The sequence below is a fragment of the Lipophrys pholis genome, assembly GCF_963383615.2.
Source record: "Lipophrys pholis genome assembly, chromosome: 6".
Classification (NCBI taxonomy): Eukaryota; Metazoa; Chordata; class Actinopteri; order Blenniiformes; family Blenniidae; genus Lipophrys; species Lipophrys pholis.
In genome coordinates this window covers 31083456-31105076 of record NC_137629.1, presented here as the reverse complement: position 1 = coordinate 31105076, position 21621 = coordinate 31083456, and the positions used below count along the sequence as shown (strand labels likewise).

At 43.4% G+C, this 21621-nt stretch overlaps 2 protein-coding genes across 2 annotated transcripts; one reads left to right on the top strand and one right to left on the bottom strand.

The window, feature by feature from the left end:
• Window positions 1-3205: 3205 nt before the first annotated feature.
• LOC308111146 (proteinase-activated receptor 4) lies at window positions 3206-6284 on the bottom strand. Its single transcript, XM_080465920.1, has 2 exons — window positions 6000-6284; window positions 3206-5432 (listed from the first exon to the last, which is right to left on the bottom strand). Exons 1-2 carry the CDS (start codon window positions 6100-6102, stop codon window positions 4366-4368), a joined length of 1170 nt encoding a protein of 389 aa, XP_080322046.1. The 5' UTR covers window positions 6103-6284; the 3' UTR covers window positions 3206-4365.
• A 1600-nt stretch (window positions 6285-7884) lies between these two features.
• On the top strand, window positions 7885-21513 carry rnf130 (ring finger protein 130). The gene is made up of 9 exons (XM_080465918.1): window positions 7885-9005; window positions 10694-10983; window positions 13763-13954; window positions 17075-17322; window positions 17778-17849; window positions 17967-18049; window positions 18347-18443; window positions 18534-18720; window positions 19063-21513. The coding sequence occupies exons 2-9, from the start codon at window positions 10710-10712 to the stop codon at window positions 19173-19175; spliced, it is 1266 nt and encodes a 421-aa protein (XP_080322044.1). The 5' UTR covers window positions 7885-9005; window positions 10694-10709; the 3' UTR covers window positions 19176-21513.
• Window positions 21514-21621: the final 108 nt, after the last annotated feature.

Sequence of the window (21621 nt, the reverse complement as noted above, 5' to 3'; positions counted from 1 at the left end):
CTTATAATAGCTACCATAAACTGAGTTTGCGACATGCTGTAATGACCTCATAGCGCCCACACTATTTCCAAACAGAATTTCATTGCCTTGTTGCTGATATCTTCAGACAAATTATAATTTTTTCAGTCTCATTCAACACATCTGCCAGTTTGTCTGTTTTCCAGACGGTTCCTATGTTCCATGTGCTTCCATGTGCTCCTTTAAAAAAAAAAAGGAGTGTGTTTACGCTGCAGCAGCCAGAGACAACGATGTAGTTCGTATGCCGGGCCACAGGAGGGGGCTGTTGCTGGATTTTGTAATGAAACACAGACGTGTGTGCAGAGAACAAGACACTATAAACGTGAAGAAAATGGAGAGAACCCGACATCCGCATGGACTGATGACGCATCGGATGCTATCAGGGGTGAGTCTCAACTATTAAACTACTGATCTGGACGATAAAACTAGAATACGGACCGCGAGTCAAACCACTAGGGGGCCGCCATGTTTGTTTACAACTGGATGAGCAGGAGGGAGGGAGAGAGATCCGGGAATAGTGGCCATGAAAGAATCTTTCCACCTTAAGAGCCGATGAAAAACTTTGCGATACAGTGCATCTGCACACGGGTGTCGTGTAAACGAACCCCCAAAAGTGAAGAAAGTTTTGCAGATACACTCGCATTTATTGTAAACGGGGGGCCTGAGAGACGACCATTCTACCAACTGAGCCACGGCCATGGGTCAATAGTCCTACATTTCAGCCATTTCAAAAGGATTGCAGGGAGACCGTCAGCGGGCAAAAGTAGTGATAGCCATCTTTTCATCTTCGTTGATGTATTTGCATCAACAGATAATAATTCCTAGTCTGAGTCAAACACTGATACTTAAGTTTTAAAGAGGTCTTGTTATGCAAATTTCACTTTCTACTGATTTTCCAACAGTACTAATCGTCCCCATACCTGGAATGACGCCCCAGAAGTGAAGACAGTCTGTCCTCTCTCTCCCTGGCTTGTTTCAGGTTTTAAAAAGTGTGTTGCTCCAACCAGCCAATCAGGAATCAAACCCTATACAGTGTCATCGAGGGTTCAGCCAATCGCAATCAAGGTAGGCCCTCCCTTTGACTCCTCCCACAATTAGGCCGCTGTGCTCTGCCACATGGCACCACGAGAGGAAGTACTTCCTCCTCTTCCCAAGATAAGCATGTGTGGGCGGAGCCAGTCCAGCTCACACAGACACAGCAGATTCTGAATGCAGCTCCTATGATCCAATATTCAAATGGAGGAAAATCAAGGAAAATCTTGATTTGGGGCAATAAACTTTGAATACAAAGTTTTTGGACCAACAAGACCATGTGAAAGGGTTAAAAAGCTTGATAATATGACCTCTTTCACGTTTGCCCCTTTGACACTCGAAGACTAAGATATATAGGATGTCCTCTGAAAGTAAGGTATGAGTCACACCAACCACAGGAAACCGCATCTAATCCTGAACATTTATCTGATTATTTCCATTGAAGATGTTCACACAAAATCACTATGCTGACCAAACATTCCGTGACGCGTACCAGAACCTCATCAACCTGTCTTAGGTGAGAATGTCTCATGATAGTGTCTGAACCACTTGTTGATCCTGCTGTTTGTTACTGCTACGATCCTGCAGCTTAAACCAGCATAGAAACCAAAAACGTTGCTTAAAAATCAACAACTAACTCAAAATGGAAAACCTACAAAGAACCTCCTCTCTTAGAAAACAATGTCACCAGATGCACAGAACTGAGAGTGAAAACCGGTGAGAAAAGAAGAGATCGTTTGTTTATTTCTTTATTAGCTGTTTATTTGGTTCAGCATGAAATGTATGTATTCCTTAATTTATAGAAAAAAACTTCCCCAAAGAAAAACACCCCCTTGTTGACTTGAAGCTGCTGCCCGGTGGCCTCTGTCCACATCTTCAACCCTCTGTAGATGGTCACAGTGTGCGTCACCATGATCTCCTCAGTCTCTGTCTACCCGTCTATTTTCCACCCCCGCCACAGGAACTGCTTTCCTTATCACTGCACTCACAGACACAGACACTCCTCGTGTTATGGAAAACGAACTAAAAAAACCACATTATGACTCACAAGTTCGTCTCAAAAGTCCCGTTAGTCACTATCTGTAACAGTGGAAAATTTAAATTTTTGAAATGAAGGTAACGCAGCTGAGTCTCATAACTACAGTTTTGGATGGTAAACATTGTTTACATTGCTTTCGATTTTCAGCCTTTTTACATTCAGCTACTTTAAGTGGTTTAATCCATTTTATTTGTCCTTTTCCTTTTGAGTTTTTTTTTATTGATTTAAGCTGTTCTACCTATATTTATCTATTTATCTGTTATCTTTCGTGTGCCTTAATTGTCTTTATTAATATTATTATTGTAATATAGTGTGCTATTTTTTTTATTTCTGCTCTAAATTTTTTTATTCTTCTATCCTATAAAAACTGTTGTTTCGGTGTGGAACGTGTACTCAAAGCATTTCACTGCACATTATACTATGTATCATTGTTTATGTGTGACCAATAAAGGACTTGACTTGTTTAACTAGTTTAGTCTTTTTTGGGCCTTTTTTGTCATTTAAGTCATTTTGATTATTTGAGCTGCTTCAGTTGTTTTAAATATTTTTCACATTTTTTTATTTTTACCTTTTATAGAGTTTTTAGATATTTAAGCCATAACACTATTTTCAGCTGATGCTGCCGATATATCTTAATTTTTTTTTTTATTTAAATTTTTTCACTTTTCTGCATTTTTAGCATTTATTGTTAATAACTCTTTTTACTACCCCTGACCTACAAAGAAAAAAGTGTTTTTTATAGACTATTGCAATACTGACATGCTGACAAATTCAAAGCTACGATTACTGCCAATCATCATGTTTTATTAATACTTTGTTTTTACGTCGCGTCAGTTCTTGAACTGACACAAACACATGAGTGTATTTTGCTCCTTTTTAAGCATGAAGAGGGAACAAATGCATGAAATTTATTGGGAATTACATTTTAATCTTTATTCTACACCGTCGATTGTATGAAATCTTCTATTGTCTTTGAAGTAATAAACTATTATTATAAATATGTGGTGTTAATTTGTCCTTGAGCTTCATGTTTGCTCCTGATTGTACTTTATTTATCACGCATGGTTCAATGAGGGTGAAAATGGTTGTCGGTCTGAAATGAACAAAAACACTCGTGCTGTTTTATAGTAAAATATTTAATGAAACGAACAGAAAACATGTTCATCATCGATCTGAGATTACAGTCAGTTCTATCTAATAATACATTACATGTTCAGTTTAAAGGAGCAGTGGTGTCACTAGTAACACTTTGAGGTACTAGTGACACTACTAGTAATACCAGTAACACTTTGTGGTTCTCGAGTTGCAACGTAAACAGTCTCCAGTGGACCGGATATCCTGTCCTATACATCGTCACGCAGAGGGAGCAGAGTCAAGCAAACTGTTTCCTCTAGAATTGTCTTTGACTTGCCTGTCATGTGCAAAGAGGTTTGATTTTATGAAACTCATCCCAGGACCCTTTGATATCCAACCTTCTGTGCTTCCTGGGTCAGAATTACATCATGTCCACCAATCTGCCAAGCATGAACTAGAGGTCCATGGTGGATCATGTTTGGCCCTGCTCTTGTCATAAATCTGAATAATTCAGTCTGTGGTCTGCATGGATGAAAGCTGTCACAACGGCTTCTGGATTTGGTCTAGCTCCACCCTTTTTAAACACATGTTCTTCATTTAGATGAAAATGGAACAAGAGAACTGATATTCATTTTACGAAGGATCCCACCAAGCTTCTGGGGCAAATTTGAAAAACCGACAAAAGGGTCCCTGTTCTTGATCATGTTGATGATTTATCTCAACATTCCTCTTTGAATCACTGAACGTTAATAAACTGGAATAGTCCCCCTCCCCACATAGACCAAACCAGTTGAAACTTTCTTTTCCAGAAATGTGGCTGGTTTTGTGTATTTGTGTTTTCTGAACGTAAGATCCTTGTAAATCTGTTTTTGGTTTGTCAGGATTCTGTCATTAAGCAATTAGTTTGACTTTGGGCTTTATCTGAGGATTAATGGAGCGTATACCAAATGCTATGACAAAGTCTGCGTCCTTGATGGTTTTAATATCCATATCTGCAGCTTGTATGAATGTGTTTCCTGTGTATTTTACAAAATTTACAAGATTTTTTTTTCTTCATTCAAAATGTAAATTAACCATTTTACCACAAAGGACACTCACTTCTTTGTGTCATCTCTGCAAAATTCTGTAAACCTTGCGGGTTTATTTTTTATTAAATCAAGCCCATCATTTATGAAAGTCGATTTACCTCCACCAAAGCTTTGTCAGGTGGAGGTGTCAGCCTTCTCGGACGAACGCCTCTGACCGGACATGGACAGCAGGGTGCTCTTTGACCTCTGGCTGGATGACGAGGATACATTTTGACCTGTAGAAGACTGTTTTTCCTCCGGGTCGTCACGGCAACACAGTACATTCTTGGCCTTCAGCCGGAACTCCTCGGACACATAGTAGAAGATGAAAGGGTCAATGCAGCTGTTGAACGTGCTAACTGCTAGGCTAACCATGTAGGGGACGTAGAGGTCCTCGCCGTCGCCGTACAGCAAGCTGTCGGTGTAGGTGAGGAGGAGGAGGACGTTGCTCGGCAGCAGGCACACGATGAAGACCAGCAGCACCAGCACGGTCACCCGGACAGCGTGGCCGTAGCGCTTCCCCTCGGCCAGCAGGGTGCGCAGCACTGCGCCGTGGCAGTACAAGACCGTGGCGAAGGGAAGTACAAAGCAGAAGGTGAACAAGGTGGCAAAATATGGCAGGAAAAAGTTCTGCTGGTCTTCCTCCGGCAGTGCGTCGTGGCACGTGGTGATCTGCGGGTCGTCCAGCCTGTAGGTCTGCTGCGACACCAGAATAGGCAACATGGCCGCCAGCACCACCAACCACACTCCCACTGTCATGTACAGGGACACCCGTCGACTGCGCAGCGTCCGAGCGCCGAACGGGTGAACCAAAGCGATGTATCGGTCCAAAGCCACAAGCGCTAAACACCAGACCGAGCCGTACATGTTGCCGTAGAACATCGCCATGACGACGCGGCAGAAAGGTTCACCGAGCTCCCAGTGGTTCCCTCGGAAATGGTAGGAGATCCGAAAGGGAAGCATGAGCAGCAGCAGGCAGTCGGCCACAGTCAGGTTGATGAGCAGCGTGGTGGAAGGCAGGGATTTGGTCCGGACCACCAGAACCCAGAGAGCCAGCAGATTGGAGGGTAGACCCACACTGAAGGCCAGCAGGTACATCATGGGAAGGTAGAGGTTGGTGGTCGGCGCCTGGATCTCCTTCAGCTGCTTCTCCTTCAGCGTGGTGAAGTTACAGGTAGTCACCAGCCTGAACGTCCGCAGACCTGCCGAGACCCAAACGCACACTTTCTTTTTTGTTTTCTTCTTTAACAACTGACCTGTTCAAAGTTCCGTGGCCAACATTATCGACCATCGGTCTTTGTTCAAAAGTTGATGAGTCAGTTTCAGAGCTGCTTTCTATTTGTAATTTAATATAGATTTTACATAAATGCCAGGAAACAGGAAGAATAAAGATTGCATTTTTCTTAAACGTCGAACAAATAATCTGCAGACGCAAGCTAAAAAACACGTATTACTGCGTCGTCGGTAAAAAGAAAGAAACTATAACATGAAGTTAACACAACAAAATGAACATAATTCAGCACCTCAAGACTCTTGTAAACGTTACAAACCTTTCACAGCTCCACCTCTTTATTCTTTTGACTTTTTCATTTCCTCATTCTGGTTTTATTTTTTTTGTTCAGACAAGAAAAAGAAAACAGCTCTGTGTCTAAAATGTGTTAAGACTTGACGTTGGATCCTCACAGGCTGTATATGTTCAAATGTGCTCCATCACAGAAGCGTGTCTCTGCCTGTTGGGGAGTTTAGATGAAGGAGGGAAGAAGACTTACGGACAGACATGCTGGAACATCCATCTGCAGGACGAGGAGCCGGAGAAACGCAGCAGACCGACGACACCAGAGAGACGAAGAGCGCCGTCCAAACAAAGCTCATTCTGACTCTTTCCCCTGTCTCCAGCTCCAGCAGCAGTAATGGCCTGTTAGTAATTGTAATAGTAACTGTAGTGCACCAGAGGATCTGTTAGTAGTGGTTGCAGCCGTCGTCGTTGAAGTGAAGGGAATAGTTCTGACTGTGGTTCAAAGAAAAACCTCTGTGGTTTGCAACTTCTGTCATGTGGACAACCCAGCCTCTGTTGATGAACTCAAGATGTGTGAGTGTGTGTGTGTGTGTGTGTGTGTGTGTGTGTGTGTGTGTGTGTGTGTGTGTGTGTGTGTGTGTGTGTGTGTGTGTGTGTGTGTGTGTGTGTGTGTGTGTGTGTGTGTGTGTGTGTGTATGTGTGTGTGTGTGTGTGTGTGTGTGTGTGTGTGTGTGTAGTATGTGTGTCTTTCTGAGGACCTCTTGCAGTTGTAAGCCTCGCATTGAGAAACTGTCCTCCCTCCTTCCACATCCTCTCTGTCTGACAAATGTTGGGTGTTGAAATCTGATCTGATTCCACGACAGCGGGTCAGCAGGCCGTCGCCTTTGGTGCTTCATGTATGATGGTCCTCACAAGTACAGAAGTCCAAACACATGCCAGATGCAGTAATGATGAGAGCAGCCCCCAGTTTCCGCCATTGGACAGGAAACATGTCTGGTATTTTTCTCTTTTTTCCAGCCCGGCCCAGGAGCAGATCCTGTCCAATGGGAGTCCAGCAACAGGAGCGAGCCATAGCAAGTCAGATGACGTTATCACATAAATAATGGGATAACAGCACAGAGGGCATGTCTCCTCACTTCAACGCGTCGATACTGATGCTGAATATGTGGCCTTCCTTCAGTTTGTTTGAGTTGTCTGTTCTGATCTTGGATACAAACCTTAGACGTTGCATTTGGTCTATATCTGTACTCATTATCCCCTCCAGTACATTTTGTGGGAACGGCAACACTCCCCTTTCACATCTAACAAAAATATTTGGAAACCAACTCCGAGAAGGCAAAAAAAAAATTAAAAATCTTCTAAAAATGGACTGAGGAGAACATCACATATTTCAAAGTTTCTCGTCTGTTTACCATGAGTTTTACAATCCATCTAATTATTATTCTTTTTAATCCTCCAGCTTCCAAATCTGTGAAATGTTGGACAAGTCAGCCTGTGGATCTGTGGCCTAGAAGAAATGTTGAAACATTAAAATAAACAACCAGAAAACCTCCTTGTAGTTTTTGGTTTTTAAAAAGAGGCATTTTCTAGCGTTGAGACCGATAATGCGACTCTGGGATGTTGGAATGTTCTGGTCTCGGTCTTAACTCGGGTTTGGTGTTATGTGATCTTGACTACAACACTAGGATTTACTTTTCAGATTGTTCTGATTATTTTGTCCTATTTTTGTTATGTGTTCTTCACAAGTTTTATCCCTTTTTTTATAACTTTTTTTAAAAATTATTTTTACCTTTATAAAAAAATTACATTTTTGTTTATGTTTGCACTTTCTTTATGTCTTTATTTCCAGTCTTGCTTTGTATTTACTGTTTCCTGTACTTTGAATTTTTTTTGATTATTAATATTATTTTCTGTCAAGCTCTTTGCATGGTGTTGTTTAAATAAAAGTTGGTTGATTGATTGATTGATTGATTGATTGATTGATTGATTGATTGATTGATTGATTGATTGATTGATTGATTGATTGATTGATTGATTGATACTGCTGCCTAAACATGCATTTACCGCGGATGTCCACTAGAGGTCAGGCTGTGACCTCGTGCCTCTCCTCCCCGTTCTCCGTCAGGGTTTTCCTGCGCGGATCTTCACAGTTTAAACCCTCCAGGATCCACCGTGTCGGACCGACAGAGCCCCCCACGGACCACCGCGAGAGCTCCCAGGCAGTATCAACCCGGATCTGACACGCACGCGCCTCCCCCGTGCTCCGGCCACGCGCCTGCGCAGTGCCCGTCGCCGACAAACGGGAGAGAGAGACGGGGCTCGAGCCACCGCACCGAGCAGCTCCCACCGGAACGAAACGCGGATCCGACGCCGACCCGCCGCCACGATCCGACCGCCGGGAGCCCCGGCGACACTCCGCGGGGTAGCAGGCCGCGCAGGGCGGAGGCAGGCCGCGAGTTTTTGCCCGACGATCTGCCTCTGCAGACGGTGAGACAAAGCGGGATGTAGCGGCCGCCAGCGCCGCTTCCACACGGCGTGAAGCACTGAGTCACGGTGCTGGATCCTCCGCTGCGGCCCCAGACCTGCAATCAGACTGCGTGACTCCACCGGAGGAGCGTTCAGGACCGACATCCAGACGCTGGCCCGATGACGACGACGGTGATGATGATGAAGGTGGTGGTGGTGGTGAGGCTCCATGTTCTGACAACATTGTCCTGATGCCCCCGCTGTATTTATCCTGCACCTGAACTCAAGATATCTTGTCCTCTGAAGAGCCAGCAGCAGAGAGAGAAGCACCTACAAGACCTCTGATAGAACGTCTGGAGGACACAAAGACTTTTGAAACGTCACATATATAAAACATCTGGAGGATACAAAGCCAAATAAAATAACTGGGGAATACAGTGACAACATCTGGAGGACACAACATCTGGAGGACACAAAGACGTTTGAAACATCTGGAGGACACAAAGACGTTTGGAACATCTGGAGGACACAAAGACATTTGAAACATCTGGAGGATATAAAGACATTCAAAACATCTGGATGGTACAAAGTCAAATAAAATAACTACAGGATACAGTGACAACATCTGTAGGACACAAAGATATTCAAAACATCTGGATAATACAAAGGACACAGGACATCTGGAGGACAGAGAGACGTTCAAAACATCTGGCGGATACAGTCAAGTATACACTTCTGGAGGACGCAGAAAGTAACATCCGGGCATCTCTCTGGGAAAGTTGAGCGTTTTGAGGTAGGAGACACTTTGAGGCGACAAATCACTTTTTCCAACAACTTAAAACAGGTCGGGAATTAAAAATAATTGATTTTAAAGTCTCTGGAAAAGTTAGAAACATCAACACGTGTTTGGACCGAAGGCGTATGAGGACATGAAAAGATGTCCATCCATCTCCAGTAAGTGGTTTTTAGGTTAATGTCACAGGCGGAGATTCAGACTTTGGCTGAAAGGCATGTCCCATACACGTCTTTAGACGGAGTACCCAGAGATAAGCCACACGACTGAGGGGAGGACATGCAAACTTCCCCCAGAAAGGCCTCGTCCACACGCGGGTTCTCAGCCTGCAAGACGATGTACTAACCTTTGTTCCACTGTGCCTCTTTAAGAGGACATTCCATAAAAGACAGCCTCCGAGGACACTCACAATACACAGCTATGGGGTACTTTTGGGGGCAGTGGCCACGTTGGCACAGTGGTGCAGTGGTTAGTACCGTCAGATGTTGGACTACTACTTGTGTGACTGTGATGTGAATGGCCTGGCCATCAGGACAAAACAAGTACTGAGACATTTTGTACTGAAATGGGACATAAAATCTGTTCATTGCAGCCGTAAAAAACTGCAGTTTGTTCAAAGTGAAGTTGTTTTGAGACTTTCAGGCCTGTTGATGAAAACAAATACTGACATTAAGGTGTTTTTAAAACTGTTTAACGCTGGAATGGAGACATTTGAGATAATTCAACTATAATTTGATTGGACAAAGAATTTCAATGTGACGGATGGAATCGGGTCAATGGTGGACGACACTGAAGCTCAACCGTATGACTTCTTCACAGTATTTTTAGACGATGTTTGGAGAAGAACCTGATGTGACATTGTGAGGAATGGAGATTAAGATTTGAGCTACTTTATTGATCGCCTGAGGGGAAATTGTTTCTCTCCATTGAACCCAGCCTATTCATAATAAACCTAACCACACATGCCAGGACCACAGTGGTGACTCATCCACGGCTGGATTGGAATCAACAAGCTTTCCTAACCTCGACGCCACCACAGCTATAACGTATGATGAAGTTCATGATTTAGGAAGTAAGCCTGCACTGCTAATCCCGCCCTATTCCCACACCAGACGCCCGCCATACCTCAACTATCGCCTGAGCCCGGCCCTTCCACACCCAAGGACAAGGACAAATGCAGGAACCAACATTATCATGGTGGACGGGGACGTAGAGAGTTATGACATAGATAAAACATGGCCGACCTTGGGGCCACAGGCAGTCTGTGGAAGTCAAAGGCCAATTGGAGAAAAAATAAAAAAAAAATAAGAGTGCTTTCACGTGTGATGGACAAGGAAGGTCAATTTAACCGTATTAGAACTCGGTATCGATGTCAATGAATATGTAATACTGAAAGTATTTCAAAGTGAAAACAATCCCTTACGAGCATGTTGAATAATTATTACCCACTGTTGAGACATGTTCATAATAACAATACTTCACATCATCGCATTATAAAATCATCAAGCATAGAAATAGATGAACGTCATAAAGAATACATAATAAAAATAGATTTGTGGTTCTGAACAGGTGAGAGATTTAAAAGTGTCCAGGTCAGTCAAAAGTCAAAGTTTCCATCCATGAGACAGACGACTGGAGCATATAATCCTTCTTTTGTTGATCTGAATGGTTTTTGTCCCTCCCAACAGTTTTTGATGTAAGAACATGGCGTCGCTGGGATGGACGCGTCTCCACGTCCTGTCGGTCTTGGTCCTGGTCTCGGTCCTGGTCTTGGTCCCGGTCTTCCCGGTGTCGGCGGCCCGCTCAGACAGGAACATGGTGTCGGAGGAGTTCGTGAGCGCCATGGTTAACGCCACAGTGCTGGACGGACGAGGAAACATCGTCCACGTGATGAGCACCGATGACGGGACGTATGGGCAAAACTCTCCGAAGGTCGACACGAGGGGCGTGGTGATCGCGCCTGCTCCGCATCATGGAGGTATGACGTCAAAGAGCACACACACACACACACACACACACACACACACACACACACACACACACACACACACACACACACACACACACACACACACACACACACACACACACACACACACACACACACACACACACACACACACAGTCGCTGTTGCACTTTGGTTCAAACCTGGTTAAAGCTTCAATTTGTTGAATGACTGAACTTCATTTACTTTTTATTTTGGGATTGTTTATATGTTTTGAGTTTTTTTTTTTTTAACTCTGAGGACAATCACAGCAATAAAGTTGCACTTTTGACAGTATATCGGATGTCTGCAGTCATTTTTAAGTGCACTGAGAAAAATCAAATCGAAACGAAACTTGAATTTTTCTTAAAAAAAAAAAAGATCCTAGAATTTTCTTTTTAGGTCAAATTGTCCAGATCTGAGCTGAGTGGGTGGAGCTGATGTATTGTGCCCGATGTAGTCTGGGTGGCGTCATTTATTATGTTGTAGCTAATATAGTTGATGTCATATTGGTGGATGCAGCTGATGTAGTTTGAATCGAAACAGCTGATGTGGTTTGGGTGATGTAGTTGATGTAATTTGTTTGAATGCAGCTGATGTAGTTGGTTTGATGAAGCTGATGTAGTCGGTTTATTGTGGGTGGATGTAGCTGATGGAAATGGACTTGATGTAGCTGATGTAATCGAGTTATTGTGGGTGGATGGAGCTGATGGAGCTGGAATTGATGGAGCGATGGAGTTGGTTTGATGAAGCTGATATAGTTGATTTATTGTGTTTGGATGGAGCTGGAATTGATGGAGCTGATGGAGTTGGTTTGATGAAGCTGATATAGTCGATTTATTGTGGGTGGATGGAGCTGATGGAGCTGGAATTGATGGAGTGGATGGAGTTGGTTTGATGAAGCTGATATAGTCGATTTATTGTGTTTGGTTGGAGCTGGAATTGATGGAGCTGATGGAGTTGGTTTGATGAAGCTGATATAGTCGATTTATTGTGGGTGGATGGGGCTGATGGAGCTGTAATTGATGGAGCTGATGGAGTTGGTTTGATGAAGCTGATATAGTCGATTTATTGTGTTTGGATGGAGCTGTAATTGATGGAGCTGATGGAGTTGGTTTGATGAAGCTGATATAGTCGATTTATTGTGTTTGGATGGAGCTGGAATTGATGGAGCTGATGGAGTTGGTTTGATGAAGCTGATATAGTCGATTTATTGTGGGTGGATGGGGCTGATGGAGCTGGAATTGATGGAGCTGATGGAGTTGGTTTGATGAAGCTGATATAGTCGATTTATTGTGGGTGGATGGAGCTGATGGAGTTGGTTTGATGAAGCTGATATAGTCGATTTATTGTGGGTGGATGGAGCTGGAATTGATGGAGCTGATGGAGTTGGTTTGATGAAGCTGATATAGTCGATTTATTGTGGGTGGATGGAGCTGATGGAGATGGAATTGCTGTAGCTGATGTAGTTGGTTTGATGAAGCTGATAGTCGATTTATTGTGGGTGGATGGAGCTGGAATTGATGGAGCTGATGGAGTTGGTATGATGAAGCTGATATAGTCGATTTATTGTGGGTGGATGGAGCTGATGGAGATGGAATTGATGTAGCTGATGTCGTCACAGTGTTGTAGTTGATGTAATGTGGGTGGATGTAGCCGATGCAGTTGGTTTGAAATAGTTGAGAATATATGTATGTCTACATATGATGTAGTTTGAGTGGATATAGTTGTTGTAGTTTGACTGTGTTGTGGGTGGATGCAGCTGGTGTGGTTTGAATGGCTGCAGCTCCTGCAGTTGAGTGGACGTAGCTCCATGCGGCGGCCGCAGCAGACACTGCGGAGGCTTCTGGGGCGGATGAAGGGTGGACGAAGGTTGCAGTGTCTCTGCTCTCAGGTGTCGAGTTACAGTCAGTGGAAGGACACTGCAGCTGCTGATGGAGCCTCAGTCTCCGGCTGCAGCGTCACACTCCAATCCGAGCTCACAAACAGTCACCATGACAACAACAACAACAACAGGAAACACAGAGTTCCTCCTGGTGAATGAAACGGAAAAACCTAGAGGTGATGTGTTCTTGTTTTTGTTTTTTCCCTCATGTTGTTTAAACTATATCGATTGTCAGTTGTCGATGAAGACGCTGTATTAGACTCAGTCCCTCCTGGATTCCGCTGCCAAAATCCATGACCTCCCAGGAGCTTATTCCAGGAAGTTGTGATTAAAGTTGCCGTGTTTTAGGTTGGGTTTTTTTAGGTGTTTGTTGGAGTAAAATTCAATTCAGTTCAACTTTAGTTATACAGTGCAGTATTCAACACAGTCATTTCAAGGCAGTTTTGCAGGAAAAACAAAAACCCTCCAACAGAAAAAAGCAATTTTTAATAGAGAGAAACCTGCAGAATCAGACTCACAGGTGGTGAAATTGCACAAACAAGTAAACGTTTGGATCAGTAGTTTCAATCTCTCCCTTTTTTCCACAAAAAATCTATATTGTTTTGGAAAATGAGCAATTACCATCTGAATTACTGAAATACTTTGACAAAAGAAGAAAAACACTGATAATGGTCCTTTATATCACTTTAAGAAATGTGAATATTTTTTTAGAGAAACAGCAGTACTTTGCATTGTGGTTATTAATGATTGAATCACTGTAAACAATAATTGTCTCAGGTTTTGTATTTTATTTGATGAATTTTACACTTTTTCCCCAAAATGTATCAATAATCTCTTAATGTGTTTGACGACGTGACGGTAACCATGGTAACACTGTTTCTCCTCAGTGGTGGACAGGCAGGGCTGTGACCCCAGCACTCGTTTTCTGGTCCCGCCTCGTGGCGTCCACTGGGTGGCGCTGCTTCAGCGAGGAAACTGTACCTTTAAGGAGAAGATCCTGAAGGCGGCGGCTTTCAACGCCACGGCCGTCCTAATCTACAACAACTCCACCGACAAGACGGTGAAGATGGGCCACGAAGGTCAGAATCCACAAACACGCCAAAAGCCAGACTGGATTAACTAACCAGAACAACAACACATTAACTAACCCGTATAACCAGGATGGATTAACATACTATAATAGCCAGGAGATTAATTCATTAAAACCACGACAGATTAACTAACCTGACTCAGATGATTCTACCAACTAGAACGACTTCACAAACTAGAGAACTAGAAAGACCGACCAGATTGAGTTGAACTCGGTGAAGCTGGAATTGGATTCACACTCGTGCTGTGACTCACACCACTCGTCTTGAAAACCTGCTGGGAATCGAACCTGTGTCTTCATGAAGGAGGCCGAGAAAAGCACCGTGTCTTGTCTTTTCTATTGAGTTCAGACCGGAGGTTTGTTCCAGCGGATCAGTGAGTCAGATCTCTGAATCAGGGTTATGCCGTTATACATGTTCCTGTGTGGGACGCTCGTGATGCGGGTAGGCGTTGGGCAAGGTTGTGTGTGTGTGTGTGTGTGGGGGGGGGGGGGGGGTCATCCGTTGAGTCTAAATATAGAAAAGTGTGTTATTAATTGATGAGGTCACTGTGACCTCACACTGTGTGTGTGTGTGCGTGGTAGAAAGTGTGGACGTGCACACACACACACGCACAAATTGATCTCGAGGAAAATGAAATAAACCATATCAGTCTATAACACTGCAGTGACTGTATACCGCACTGTACTGTAGTACTGCTACATCACATTACACTTAAGTACTGTTACAGTACAATATGCCTCCAAACTCCGGAACAAACAGCCCCTGGAAATACACACTTTAACCTCTTTATCCAGGCTCAAAACCTATTTATTCAGACTGACTTTTAATACTCTGTAATATGGTGACATTTTATCTTATTTTGTTTTTTGTTTGATTTGATTAGATTTTTCTCCATTGTTGATATAGTGTCTCTTTTTACTCTTTTAATTCCTTTCTTGCTCATTTTACTGTCTGATTTTACAGAAAAGCACTTTGAGTGTTGTAAAAGGGCTTTATAAATAAATGTTAATTGATTGAATATACTGTAGTATTGTTACATCACAATATACTCTTGCACCGTTACACTGCAGAAAACCGTTTAATGTTTGCCTCATTTTGATTTAATAAACTTGGTGACGAGATATTAATTTGCCTCTTAACTGAGGACTCCAATTGTCATGCATAATTTAATAGTCTACCGTAATTTGGCCCTCTGGTTGAGAAAATGGCATTTTTGTGGTTCTTCCTGACAAATAACTGACCACTGTCACTCCTCCATATGGATCCCATGCAACTTGGTCTGGCCTCTTGTCTACACTTTCAGCTCTTTCACATGGAAGGCGGCTTTGCTCCACTTTGTAACGGTGACAAGAATCATAGAGTCTGAAGGCCATCAACCGGGCCCTAAAGAAAAAAAAAAAAAAAAGGTCATCGTGTCCTAACCGAGACAAAACATCCGCACTCACTCCATACACATCTTTTTTTCTGAATTCTGCCTATTTCGGCTGCTTCGGTCGTCTTCATGAACATGTTTTCTGAAGGTCGGCTGTTCAGACTTTGGATAGCAAGTCCTCTGTGTGGCGCTGTTCTCTCCAAATGAAGATATCTTGACTTCGTTTGTCGTAGACTCTGCATTTCTCATGTTATCATTATGAAATACAAACCGTACAAGGGTGTTTGTGGTTGTTTGTGTTTCGTGAAAAGAAGAGTTTGGGTAGAACACGTGCGGGAGACCTTGTTCTCACTAAAAGCTTAATGGGACACCACGTTTACTCACCAGAGGGGCAATGCACCACTGTGGACATGACAATGGCTTCAACCCCATTATCACCACTCTAAGACGTACATGCGTCACAGCCATATATATATTTTTTTATATATATAATTTAGTTGCTGGCAGTTGTTCACGATGGGCTAAAAGGAGTCACAGATCAAGTTCACTGGTGGCTTGTTTCCCCCTCACCTACTCTGCTGGTCGTAGTTTCAGTTCGAAAGTGTAGTAAAGTGGCTCAGGCCACACGCTGGGTAGTGAACGCCTCCATTCTGGATAAACAGCGACTTTCAGTAACAGACATGAAGAACAGAGCAGCAGTGCTTTAGGTAACAGCGCTGTCAAGTTTAAACATGATAAATAGTCGACTCTGCCCAGACAAACACTCTGTGTGTGTGTGTGTGTGTGTGTGTGTGTGTGTGTGTGTGTGTGTGTGTGTGTGTGTGTGTGTGTGTGTGTGTGTGTGTGTGTGTGTGTGTGTGTGTGTGTGTGTGTGTGTGTGTGTGTGTGTGTGTGTGTCTTGCCAGCACATGCAGGCCCTTGTAGCGCCATCCAGTGGCAGTTATATGCCGGCAAGTCAGAGAGAACAGTACTACACAGAGGATTCCCTTTCCAAATTCATGAAGTAGTACAGGGTCTATATGAAGGGTGACTGGTTACTTTTTCTTTCTCATACAGGAAGAAAAACGCCCGACCGTGTTGTTCACCCATCGATTATAAGACTGTTCTGATTGTCGGCGAAGAACTGCGACGTAAAATGAGGAATCTAAACATTTCGTTGCTCTCTTTCAATACTTGTCACAAGAGGCTGGAGATCCTCACTTAAGTTACGACGTCAGCCCGACCTTAGCTTTTCTGAGTCTGAACCAATGGGACGCCTGTGTTTGAAACCAATTAAGAAAGGAAAAAAAATAAAATCACGTCTAAGGGTTTACTGATCCAGAGTTTTGCCATTCATCTTTTGTTCTCAGGCTCCGCTGCTTTGTGGGGAATTTCTTTGTTTGAAATTGGACATTTATTTTATCATTAGATACAACTGTGTTTTAGCAAACGGTTGAATAACTAACTGTTTTTTTTTATTTTTTTTTATTGCAGCCTTGCATTTTTTCTCACGTTTGACATTGAGCTTAATCAGTTCACAATTCTTCCTGTTCACACCTCCTGATATTGTCTGACGTTACATGAACTTACTGTTACATGAAATTAAAATACTGAAGGTGCAGCTTACATTTGTTGTACATTATGTTGAAAGTTTTTAGAAGCCAATCCTATCATGCGTATATTTCACATTAAGGTCTCAGGCACTGACTACGGTCTCTGTCCTCATTCCTGACCCTGGCTTCTTGTCCTCTGTCCAGGTACGGGTGACACGGTGGCGGTGATGATCACGGAGGCGTACGGTAAAGAGATCCTGGCTCATCTCGACCGGAACCTGACGGTCCTTGTTTCTGTGGTGGTGGGTCAACGCGGCTCTGCCAAAGACAACCGGGGCTCTTTGGTTTTCGTCTCCATCTCCTTCATTGTCCTCATGATCATCTCGTCGGCGTGGCTCATCTTCTACTTCATCCAGAAGATTCGCTACACCAGCGCCCGCGACCGCAGCCAGGTACCCTCTTGAAGCTAAATGGCTAACTTCAGAACTGACGTCGAACGTACACCAACAGCCAGATAAAAGAGACGATTTGGTTAATTTGCTCATTTGAAGGTCAAAAATCAAACAAAAAAATCTAACATGATCTAATCTAGATAAAAAGGTACACAACAGACTAATGTGATCGACAACAAAGAGAAAAGAGGATATAGACAATGGTGACTAGCGGGTTATTATGAAAGCTAAGATAGAATAGAGGACAGCTTTGTCATAATGGGCGGGACTCTTGGTTACGTCATAATAGACACAGACCATAGAGCACTGTGGATGTTGACAATCTCTCTTTTTTTTTTATATATATATATATATGGATATATAGATATATATTATGCTTCTTCACAGGAAGGTTTTCATGTTTTCGGCCGACCACAGACTTGTAAACACGTGACTCTTTTTTTCCTTTCTAACAGCGTCGTCTTGGCGATGCGGCGAAGAAAGCCATTGGGAAGTTGACGACGAGGACGGTGAAGAAAGGAGACAAGGTAAAGATGACTGAGTCTCCTCTGAGAAACACCACCATGTTTCCTCTTCAGGTTTGATCAACAAACCTCATCAGCTTTAAAATGACACTTTAGTGTGTGTGTGTGTGTGTTCTGTAGGAAACCGATCCAGACTTTAACCACTGTGCTGTGTGTATTGAAGCGTACCAGCTCAATGATGTGGTTCGAATCCTGCCTTGCAAGTAAGTCTGAACCTGTTGGATCAGTCAGATAACAACCCAGTATTGGGCCGATATAAGAGCAGTATCGGACCCATACCCGATTGGTATATGTCAAGTATCAGTTCAAGATGAAATCAGTATATTTTCAATTTCAGGGCAGTGTTAGTCTATTATCAATTCAGTATCCGTTCAGTTTTGGTTTATTATCAGTCCAGTATTGTATTTCATTAATCCAGTACCAGTCCTGTATCGATTCCTAATGAGGCGTGTTCAAGCACTGACGTGTTGTGTTTTCTCTGTCCGATTTGTGTGTTTCAGACACGTCTTCCATAAAGTGTGTGTGGACCCGTGGCTGAACGAACATTGCACCTGCCCCATGTGCAAACTCAACATCCTCAAAGCTCTGGGCATCATGGTGAGTCGGCAGCAGGTCAGAGGTTCACGGGTATGCGTGTGTCAAAGGATTTGTTATACCGATATCTCCTGTCTGTCTCTCTGCCCTCAGACCAGTCTTCCCTGCGTGGACAGCGTGGTGCTGGACGTCGAGCGTCTGGGTGTCAGTCAGACGTCTGGCAGCCAGAGGGCGCTGCTGAGCGACACGAACCAACCTTCCATCAGCCTGGAGCCGCTCAGCCCCCCCCACTCCGAGGCCACACCCAGGACCCCCGCTGACATCACCATCGCCGTGACCAGTAAGGGTGTACCAAACACATGTTTTCTGAACTTATTTCACTTTAATCTTTTTCTAATTCCTTTATAAATTGTATTTTAAGAAATAAAGTTATTTCCAAAGATGTTGGATTATTTATATGTGATATTTATAAAAAAAATTTAACAAGTGCCTTGTAAAGGTTTAAAGCTGCTCCACTGTTTTTTAGTCAAAAGAAGAACGGTAAACTAGAGGAACTGTATGTAACACACCTGTATGTAACACACCTGTATTTAAACACGTTGTGAAGTCGCTCGGACCCTCGACTGTCTGTCCTGATTATTTTCAGTTTGGATGTTCTTCAGTCTCCCTCTTGTTTCCTCAGGCGGCGGTCACTTCTTCAACAGGAACTCCATGTCTCCCCGCAGCGTCGTCTGTGAGATCGAGCTGCCAGACATCCAGGCCTCACTCGACCTCTACGAGGAGAACAAGTCCTGAGGCTCGTCGCCGCGGCAACGAGCCCCGGACCCCCAGTCCGGTCCAGCTGCCGAGTGGACAGATGACCTTTACTGGATGCAGAAAATCGATTGACAAACATTTTCAACGTCATTTATTCCGCCGGACTTTTCTCAGACTGGACCTGATCCCGGTCCGGATCCAGCTTCTACTTTATTCTGACTTCTTTTTAGTTTTCCAGAAGACAGAAACTGGAATAAGCTGTGCGCAATCATCCGGACAACGTGACTCCAGAACCTCTTCCAGCGCAGGAACCTGAACCAGAATCCCGTTCTGTTGGTCCAGGAAATGGCATTATTAGTTTCCAAGAGCATTTCCAAAGCATAAGGGAACGTTTGAAAGTCCTCCAAAGAAAGGAGGAGGTTTTTTTGTTGTTTTTTATTAGGATTTTTTTTAAATGGTTTACTGACGGGACGTCATTTGTGTTTAAACAGTACTTCACACGATCAGTCACAATCACGCACAAACTGACATGCAAGGTACGAACACAACATTGGGAACGACATGGGGTTCGGCGTTTTACCCGAGGATAGAATGGAAATGACCACAAGGAAGACGATCCGCCGCAGCGCCTGAGCAGCTCCAGCTGCAGAAACAGTTCAATAAGTATTTGGTGAATTCTATCAAATTTATTGCAAAAGATTGAGAAAGTTCCTGGGAAAACTTCCTGAGTGCCTAAAAGGTTCCTGAAATGTTTTTGTTTTGTTTTTGTTTTTTAAAGACACAAATGTTGTTTGTTTGATGTGTTCTGTTAAGTAGGATGGAAACATTACTTCACAGTTCCTTTCAAAATGGCTCCAAGTTTTCAGCATGTTTTCTCTTCCTGGAAAACAGATGAAATTATGTGTTGGATCAGAACCTGAGCAGACCCGACTGAAGCCGCACCAGAACCAGAATCGGTACCTAGAGCAGGTCCGTACCCATGTTTCCTGATGTGACCGGGCTATTGCGATTGGCTGAGTGATGAGTCCATCGTTCGTCTAGTGCCAGACTCCCCACAGACTCTTATCTCAAGACCTGGATCAGAACTTCTTATCTGTACATACCGACCGAACTGGTTCTTCCTTTTTAAATCATAATACTGGAACTATAAACCGAGGAGCTCCTGAACTGAGTCCTGGACCTGGATCTGGATCCTCTGGAGGGATCATGTGACCCTCAACAGTGTTGACTCCCCCTGTAGCAAACATGTTTCTGTGTGAATTTAAAGGAACAGTTCGGCATTGTGGTGAACCTCCTCCTGTCTCTGTGGAGTTCCTCAGGGAGCCGCTCTGAGTCTGCTGACCTCACAGACATGTAAAGGAACGTTTTCTTTTTTTCTTCTTCAGTTTCCGCTTTGTCACGGTCGTGGAAAGAGATTAGGTTAATCTATTTTAGCACAAGCACTGATAAGGTGTGCAGGACATCAAACTACATGAGGAATTCTCACTTGCCGCGGTGTGACGCCATCGACCACGTCAACGTGTCTGTCTCTCTCTCCCTCCAAAAATGGGTTGTTTAGTTTTTGCAGCAGAGACTCAGAGGGTTTCCTGAAGTAGTGGACTCCTCCTTTAAAGTTTATTAAACTGCTTCTGAATTACTCAGCCTGTAATAATCAGTATATAAACACAATTATACAACTTATAACCTGACTTATTGAACATTACTCTTTCTGAAGTGACCTGAGGACGCTCGTCTGTCTGTCCTCGTCTCTGTGTCTCGTAGTGATGATGATGAAGGTGAATGTGTGATGCTTTCAGTTCACTGTGTCTTTACTGCCTCAACATTAAGTGTCAATAAAGTGTCTTTATTGAATTTAACAGGCAGAAGTCACCATTTTATTTTTGGTCATCCGTTAGTCATTGCTTCCTGTTGCTCATTGAAGCGTCTTTCAGATTATCTCTTGACGCTGGATTATGTGTGGTTTTGTAACCAATCATACTTTATCAATACCCTTAAGGAAATTCCTCTTTCTGCATTGACCCTTCCCATTACTAGGATGTGGTGGGCAGCCACATTGGGGCGCTCCGGGCCACTGTTGCTGGTCAGAGGACACATAGTGGTGACCTGGTTTGGAGCAGATTGAAGATGTACGAGCCATTTATGCTTATTATTAGGTGGTTATTTGATAGTTTTTTTAAATATTTTTTTCTGCCATTTTGGACACAGGTTACATATGTAGAGGACATAAGTCAGAAGAAGAGGAAGGCACAGGTAGGGGGGGCGGGGCAGACAGTTCCCACGAGGCCAGGTACAGACAAGTCGGACAAATGTACAACTCTATAAGAAAACCCTGATATATTACTCATTGACTTTCATCAAATAAACAAAACTACAAGTGGATCGGACTAGAAATTGTGTTTAGGGTCTACTTTGGTTAATTTCTGCGCCACCTGTGCAGTAATTGGAATGACTGGACACTTAACATTCGCAAAAATTGTCGTTTCGG